The sequence below is a fragment of the Vanacampus margaritifer genome, chromosome 9, assembly GCF_051991255.1.
Source record: "Vanacampus margaritifer isolate UIUO_Vmar chromosome 9, RoL_Vmar_1.0, whole genome shotgun sequence".
NCBI lineage: Eukaryota > Metazoa > Chordata > Actinopteri > Syngnathiformes > Syngnathidae > Vanacampus > Vanacampus margaritifer.
The window spans coordinates 19,964,727-19,973,068 of record NC_135440.1 but is presented as its reverse complement, the minus strand read 5'-3'; the positions used below and the strand labels follow the sequence as shown (position 1 = coordinate 19,973,068).

At 40.0% G+C, this 8,342-nt stretch overlaps 1 protein-coding gene across 1 annotated transcript; it reads left to right on the top strand.

Moving 5' to 3' along the window:
• Positions 1-758: 758 nt before the first annotated feature.
• LOC144057778 (ubiquitin-conjugating enzyme E2 E1) lies at positions 759-7,861 on the top strand. Its single transcript, XM_077575673.1, has 6 exons — positions 759-977; positions 2,178-2,361; positions 3,040-3,090; positions 4,202-4,334; positions 6,959-7,106; positions 7,537-7,861. Exons 2-6 carry the CDS (start codon positions 2,321-2,323, stop codon positions 7,632-7,634), a joined length of 471 nt encoding a protein of 156 aa, XP_077431799.1. The 5' UTR covers positions 759-977; positions 2,178-2,320; the 3' UTR covers positions 7,635-7,861.
• The last annotated feature ends 481 nt before the right edge of the window (positions 7,862-8,342 follow it).

Below are 8,342 nucleotides of genomic sequence, written 5' to 3'. Positions count from 1 at the left end.
TTGACCAAATCAATCAATGAATGTTTATTCAAAAAGAGTATTGAGATTCAGTTGATTACACATTCTCATTGCTACATTACGTGCAAAACACACACACACACACACACAGAGAAATTGCTATTCCCTTGTAAATTATGACCAAAGAAATCAACTCAAGATTTTGTAATCCATATCTCAAAAGAGACACTTTTCAATCTGTCGATTGCCAGATTGAAGAAAATAAACTGGTTCCATTGAAAATTAAGACCAAAGAAATTTGAATAAAATTTACTAATTTGTTTACCAAGAACAGAAATATTTTGTTTGTTTTTTGCTCAATTATATCAATTGAGGACAGTTCACCCTGAAGACGTCAGACGTCGTTCTTTCCAATTTTTTGATCATTCACGATGACCCAAAAAAATTACATTTCAATTTCCTCACAAGTTAAAACTAAAGAAAACATTTGAGGACTGCATGTTCACCAAAAGGACTCTCACATTTTGTTCTTTTCAATCTGGTGAGCATTTTCAACCCTACAATTAAAAACAAATTGCACTTCCCTCAAAAGTCATGACCAAAGAAATCAAATGAAAACTATTTTACATTCTTGCTACCAAAATAGGCTCTTGTGCATTCCATAAACTACAATGAGCAAAAACTGCAATTCCCATTTTAACGAAATTAGACCAAACAAATCTTTGACTTAGACATTTGCTTGAGAAAACCACAGCAATCCCCCTTGCTGTTTTGACGCCATGACGTCATTGTTTAGCAAGCACTTTTTGCTCTTGGTGGAGGGGGGAACACGTTTGCTGTTTCATTGAAATCCAATCGGATGCTCCTAAAAATATTCACCAAAGGCATTTCTCGTGGCTCCGCTTGACTTTGTTGTTTATCGTGCGCGCGCGCGTGGGTGAAGGCGAAGAAGGACGTTGACGTTGCGGCTGCGGCATCTCCACCTCACCTCACCTCCACCGCCAGACACAAAAGACCGGGTGAGTGCGGATCCAGGTGATCGAGCCGGGCATGGCGAACGAGCTTACACAACATGTCCATGATGTCTTTAACAGCTTTTTGACTACTACGACTCCATTGTTGACTGATTGGTTTGACCGCCGAGCGGCGTTTAAAAAAACAAAACAATCCGAGACAAAACATAATAGACGATAGCAGAAAAGCGGCTATGGCTATGTCCTGGCACGGACTCGTTTCCCCTCACGCTTTAGAATGTAATTTTGTCTGCCTCGAAACTTTTTTTGTCTTACGCTTCCACCCGTGCCTTTATAGACCTTTAAATACATCGAACGCGAAGGTTAGCTTCTAGTTTAAAGGTCCGTCGCAGCCACGTTGTTCCAGGAAGTAGTCATGGCCTCGGATGGGCCTGATGAATAGTCGTTGCCCATCACCGGTTTTTCTGCCATAATATTTTTGTTTCATTTTGACAACAATTATCCAACACAGTACGCACTTGGAGTCCAATTTAACATCAATTAGCGGCGTTTAAAAACGAAAGAAATTGCGTGAGATGAGATGGAAGCACTGTTAGCTCGTACGCTAACAGAGATGCTAACGTTGAAAATAAGTGGCACCCCTCTCGCCATCAAGCTCATTAAACTATCACAGCACTCGATATCATTTGCATTTTAATGTAGAAGTGAGAATAACAATGCCACTCGCTTAACTAGTTCTTCGTCGAACTAGAGAGACTAGTGATGTAATTGCGTTTAAAGAGCCGCATGCTAACAGCCCCCCCAAAAAAACAACACATACAGCAGGGGTCTCCAAGTCCGGTCATCGAGAACCTTCTTTTCCTCCAACACACCTGAATCAAATGATCAGCTCAAAAGCAAGCTCTGCAGAAGCCTGATAACGATCCTGAATATTTCATTCAGGTGTGTTGGAGGAGGGAAACATGGCTTGATAGGGGCTCTCGAAGACCGGTCTTGGATGCCCCTTGGCATACACTTTGCTGACCCATTGTAGACCAATTGGAAAATACTGCAAAATACAGTACAATGATTTTGGTTCGTTTTTGTCCTTTACGGTATTATGTATGTATGACTCGCTCAGAAATGACTCCAGAAATCAATTGAAGACTAGAAGTAGAGCTTGATCCTTAATGCTGCAAGTAGACGAAAACTGTATTATGTGTTCATGATGTAATTTATCCCAAAAAGCTGTGTTGTGTTGTCCAGGTCCGGGTTCTTCTCCAATCCAAACCGGAATATCGGATGAGGATTCTCGTGCCAGCACCAGCTCTTCGTCGTCACCGCCGTCGTCCAGCCAGAGCAGACAGAAGGACACGTCTTGCAAGAAGAAGCGCGAGAGCAAAGCCAGCATGAACAGGACCTCCAAGCTGCTTTCCACCAGCGCCAAGAGGTCATATCACTATTATTTCATGTCAATATGTTTATTTTATTTTTTTAAGTATCAGTAAAGTGAAAATAAATGTTTTACCACTGAGTGGTGTTAACAACCCTGTCAAATTCAAATTTGAATGAAAAATCAAACTGGAACGTCTGTATACTGCATTCAAACCTGTCAACTGTCAATCAAATACATCTGTTCGTCCTGGAAAGCTGGGCGCTACCTCATGTAGCATCTTTCTTCTCGCTACACATAGCAGCATGTTTGAGCATTATAAAGTTAAAAGTTAAAGTACCACGAATTGTCACACCCACCTAAGTGGGGCGAATTTCTTTCTCCGCATTTGACCCATCCCCTGAGGGAGCGGTGAGCAGCAGCAGCAGGAGCCGATAAATACATTCACTTAAAGCCTTCGGTGATTGGAATATACCCCACAAGGAGGCTTTTCCATATCGGGACAATGAGGCGCTCTAAGGTGGTGGCACGAACACAAAGCCCCCTGTCCACACACATACACACTGGCTGTCCTGTTGGACTTCAGATTTTCAAAAAAGGAGCTCTTTGGTCTTCTCTGGGAGATGCACAAGCGCAAAGCCCCTCAAGGCCAACAACGAGGCACTCTATAGTGGCTACACCAGAGCTGAATTTTGAGCCAATCATTGCATTTTTATTTGTATGTCTTTTGTGTAGGATTCAGAAAGAGCTGGCTGACATCACACTGGACCCGCCACCAAACTGCAGGTCAGTTTTTTGTGCCTCGTCATTAGCTGGCAACCAGTTCAGGGTGTACCTTGCCTTTCTTGCCCAATGGCAGCCGGGTAGGCTCCAGCACGCCTGCGACCCCAGTGAGGATTAGTAGTTCAGAGAATGGCTGATTGGGTGGATTTATTTAGGACATTATTTGAGAAAAGCTCTCCAATGAAAGAACATTCATGTACCGGTTAACACTCTGTCACAGCCAAAATCATTTGTTAATTTTAACTTTAGGGAGTTAAAAAAAAAAATCGGACATGACAATGTATGTGGAATTTTGTCTTGTCAATCTTCTAATAGCAAAAAATGTTCACTATGATATGACAGTGTTTTCTATTTACCTGTAAATTCTACCCGGGTGTGCTTTGTTTTTTAACTAATTTATGGCACAAAACACTTGAACATCATGAAAATTCCTAAAAACTATCTTTAGCTGCGATTTCCGAAAGAAAACTTTTGGAACGTTTTCTATCAATTTTTTTTCATCAGTACCATTTTTGCCAATTTCAGTAACTGATTTTCACACCAAAAGAAACAACAACAACAAAAAAACTTTACAGCCATTTAATGATGCATCCAACATCATTATTAAAAAGTAACTGCAATTTCTGAAAAATAATGAAAGATTTTTATATACCATTACCAATAAAGCTTTCCCGAATTCAGTCATTATTTTAACTAATAATGCCTCAAAACAATTGATAATAAATTAATTTAAATTAGAAAATTTATTGATGCATACATTATAAAAGTATCAGATATATTAGCTCTATTTTATTTCTAAAATATTTTTTATTTATATATATTATTATATTTTTATTTCTATTTTAAATAATTAATTGCCACCAAATCTCTTTATGGTCATGAAAAATCACTCATAATAGCAATTTGTCTTGATCCACCCCATTTCTTAAAAAAAAAAAAAAAAGAAGCATGATTATTGTTATAATGTAGTGATTGTGGTCATGTTGCAACAATATCTGCCTTCTTGGCTGATGTTTTCATTTGTGCGTTGTCAGGATGTGGTTTCATGTGGCACTCTCACTTGGCTCACTTGTTTGTTTTGTATGTGTGTGTGTGTGTGCGTGCGCGCGCACAGTGCCGGCCCTAAAGGAGACAACATCTATGAGTGGAGGTCCACCATCTTGGGACCGCCAGGCTCCGTGTACGAGGGAGGAGTCTTCTTCCTGGACATCGCCTTCATGCCCGACTACCCCTTCAAGCCACCCAAGGTACGTTATCCGCACTCAACTTACTATTTTCAGAGTTTAATAGAAGACTATTTCGTTTGTCTTTAGATTAATGGCATTTCCATTCGTTTGAGTGGCGAATGATGAGTTACGAGCTTTGGTCACTCAAACGCTCAAAAGTCAAGGTATTCCTGTATACTTTAGCACGTTCCCTCTCGCTATCAAGAATTGGGAGACTATCGTGTAACTTCACTTTGGAGAAGTGAAAAGTAGACTATGAGGTGGAGCGTGTTTGCTTCAAGCTGTTTGTCGCTCACAGTTGACATTACACAAAACAAATTAAACAAATCATATTTAAATACTAAAAATGTTAACCTCGCACACAAAGGGTACATTCACAATAAAACAAGCCAGGAACGTCCTGCTAGCTTTACACTTGTGAATGGTCGTTTAAGAGCAATATTTAAGGGTTCCAATGGAACTCATTCACCTTGGTTACAATCGTTTATTCTTTTTTTTTTTTTTCTTTCTTTTTTTCTGGAGAGTTCAGTATTGTTCATTCGGTAATTTTACCGATTTGACATGTCATCATCATTGCTCTCCTTTTTTAATTGTTTTATTTTATTTTCAGGGATGTGATTTTTCCGCTAATTCGCGGAATTCCGCTTTTTTTTTTATCTCCCCCCCAAAAAAAAAAAATCTGATTTTTTTTTTTTTTTTTTGTATTTCATTGTGTATGCACATGACTCCGACAGATAACATCTTCTGCTATAACAAAGACATTTGTGGTATGCTCTAATATGAGTTACTTTTCATTTGGTCATGATACAATTATTTGTTCATGAAACTCTTCAACATTATTTATGTGTTAATTTAGTAATCACATTAGTTAGATATGATGATATTCTCAGTGATAGTTTTTAAAAGCAAAGGCAGTCCAATGTTTTTGAATGTGACTGATTTTGAGTTGACTAAAACTGCCATTTTATATGTTTTACAGTATATGGGATAGTTCAATATACATTGAAAATTTATGCTGTTGTTTTGTCTATTTCTTTGTCATGTGAGTGCATTGAAAGTACTTAAAAACACGGAAAACCCATGAGCGAGTGCCAGCGGCCCCCAGACCCCCGGCTAAATTTTCAGATAATTTCACTTTGGTCAAATCACATCCCTGTATTTTGTATGTGGGTGAGTATGTGTATGTGCGTGTGTGTACAATCGTTTATTCTTAATCCTGCCACCTAATTGGTACGACTGAAGGACAAGTAAAATAGGCCAATGAGAAGACGCGCACGGAATATATTGGTGTGCAAGAATCATGTCATTATTTTCAAAGAGCACTTAATTTCAATGAGCCCCAAGGATGTAACATTGAATATAAAAGCAATCAGACACAATATGATACGGGTATGACGTGTTTACCACCACTATATTGTGGTTCAGCATTTGCACCCTTGGTGTCGTGGCAGTGATTTTTTTTTTTGTTTTGTTTTTACACAATATATAAAGTCCAAGAGTTGCTAGGCTACACTGAGGTCTACTGGAAGAGATGCCGTGTAATTAGCAGGTCCCCAACTAAACCGAACCTACAAAAAGAACGACAAAGTAATCATTTATGTACAACTAAGAAACGCGCCATAAGCCACATTGACTCGCCGCACGCCTCAATGCAGGATTTTTGAAAGGGCAACTGTGTGCACGAGGGAGTCTTCGATTCATTTCCTCAACGCAATACTATATAGTCGTCTCTATTTCTTGACGGAGCAAGAAAAGGCACTAAGGAAATTCTTTAAAAAGTGTGGCAAGGGTAGATCTGTTACTAAAAGTGTATTTTTAGTCTAGTTCTTTTAGTATTGCCACCTAGTTGTTGCATTTTCTCCGAATTTGAATGTGAGATGGCATATTAATGGGCGTACAAAGCTTTGCTGCGAATACACCAGATTTAGCCCAATGCTAATGTGATTATTGGCCGAGTGCGTCATGCACTTAAACACCTCCCTCAAATAGATACCTCACTTCTTTTTTTTCGCCCACCAGGGGAAAAAACTGTATTTGAGACGCTATTGTTTACATGTGTATATTACACACTGGGCAGACGCCATCTCCGTTTGCTAACCAGAACAGCAGCACCTACCAAGGCTTCTCAGAAATAGGTTTGTAAAACGTAGTAGTATTAGTTTATTATAATGGGGATTTTTTTATTTTTATTTTTTTTAATATAAAGTTGAGTTGCAAGTTTTGCAAAAGGAATGAAGCAAATTCAATTTTTGTTACATTTTTCCTTTTGTTAAATTAAGTGCCTTGGCTCATGAAACAACACAAGAATGAACAGTGAGAGCACATATCACAAGTGGCCTCTAGGTGGCACCCAAGTACTGTCTAAAAGTGCATAGTGGTTAATGGGCTGCCCTCAAACTCAACATAAACAGCAGCACTGACTGTATTAAACTAGTTTATTATTTCTCTGTGTCAATTGTAAATATTTAATTTCACCGACGTGGTGCAAGGAGGTAGCCCCCAAGAACTGACCATACGAGTAGCCCGCATGCCTGTTCTAAAAATAGCTCACCAGTGATGGGACATTGTGATTTTCTAGGAAAATGATTTCTAGGAAATGCCGTGTTCATCAAGTGTTTTTTTTGCTCGTGCGTTTGTCTTTGTAGGTGACTTTCCGTACTCGTATCTACCATTGCAACATCAACAGTCAGGGCGTGATCTGCCTGGACATCCTGAAGGATAATTGGAGTCCCGCCCTCACCATCTCCAAGGTGCTGCTGTCCATCTGCTCTCTGCTCACAGACTGTAACCCAGGTAACCCGCTCCTACTGTTTATTATTACGATTAGGAGGTGACCCACTTAAAACACATGGACACATCATCGTCTCACTATTTTAAAAAAAATAAAATAAAATCAACCCTCGAAGCATTTTTGCTTTGGCAACCAGAAATTTGGTAGGCGTGTCTATCATGAGTAGATCCACCCAAAAAAGTCTGAAGATGACAAGTCCAACAAGACACAGGAAGTCAGACATTTTGGTTTGAAGCAACCATTTTAGGTTCAGTTTCCCCCCCATTTCCAGAGCTCCCTCAAAGAATACCTTGACCAAATTTGACCCACATATACCAGGCGCCGCCGGATAGATGTTGCTAAAATGTGAGAAAGTTGAGTTTGTCATTTCATTCGGGCACAAGATGGCAGTATAGTCTGATGAGTGGCTAATGAAGTCAACTTTCCCTGCAGCCGACCCTCTGGTGGGAAGCATCGCTACCCAGTACACGACTAACAGAGCCGAACATGACCGAACAGCCAAACAGTGGACCAAGCGATACGCCACATGAACCTGCAGGGGGCGACAGTTGGCTGAGGAGGAGGAGGAGGAGGAGGAGGGGAGGAATTGGAAGTGGAAGTGGAAGTGGAAGGAGTGGTGGGGGCTCCTGGTGGTCTGTCTTAAAACAGGATGTGGCGATGTTCAGAATCAACCTGCCAAATAGGAGTCTGTTCACACATGCCGCCATTTAAAATGGCCTTGATTAACCCAAAATAAAGTTCAGCTGTTCTAATAGGCTCCCTGATTATTATGATTTTTTGCGCGCGCATTCTAGTAGGTTTTGTGCTAAAACTAACTGCCCCCCCCCCCCCTTCTACCTTAACTAAGACCCTAGTGGTAGCTGGTGAAAAACAACCCCAAAGCATGATGTTGCCGCCATGCTTCACTTACTCACTGTGTTGTGTACTGTTTTCACCAACCCTGTTTTCATTGGACCAAAAAATGTGTTTGGGAGATTTCAACTGTCTGTTTTGTTTTTTTTTGTCTCTAAACATCACCACAATGGATTTGAAATGAAACAAACAAGATAAGCTTTGACTGAAGACTTACAGCTTTAACTTGAGGGTATTTACATCCATCAAATGTCACTGGAAGATGCAGGCTTTTTACCCCCCCCCCCCCCCCCATAAAAAATGTTGGGGGAGAAGTAAAAAAATTCTCCATAAACCTATTACTTATGTTAGTATGAATTTCACTTGAGTTCAAGTGGGTTCATCAT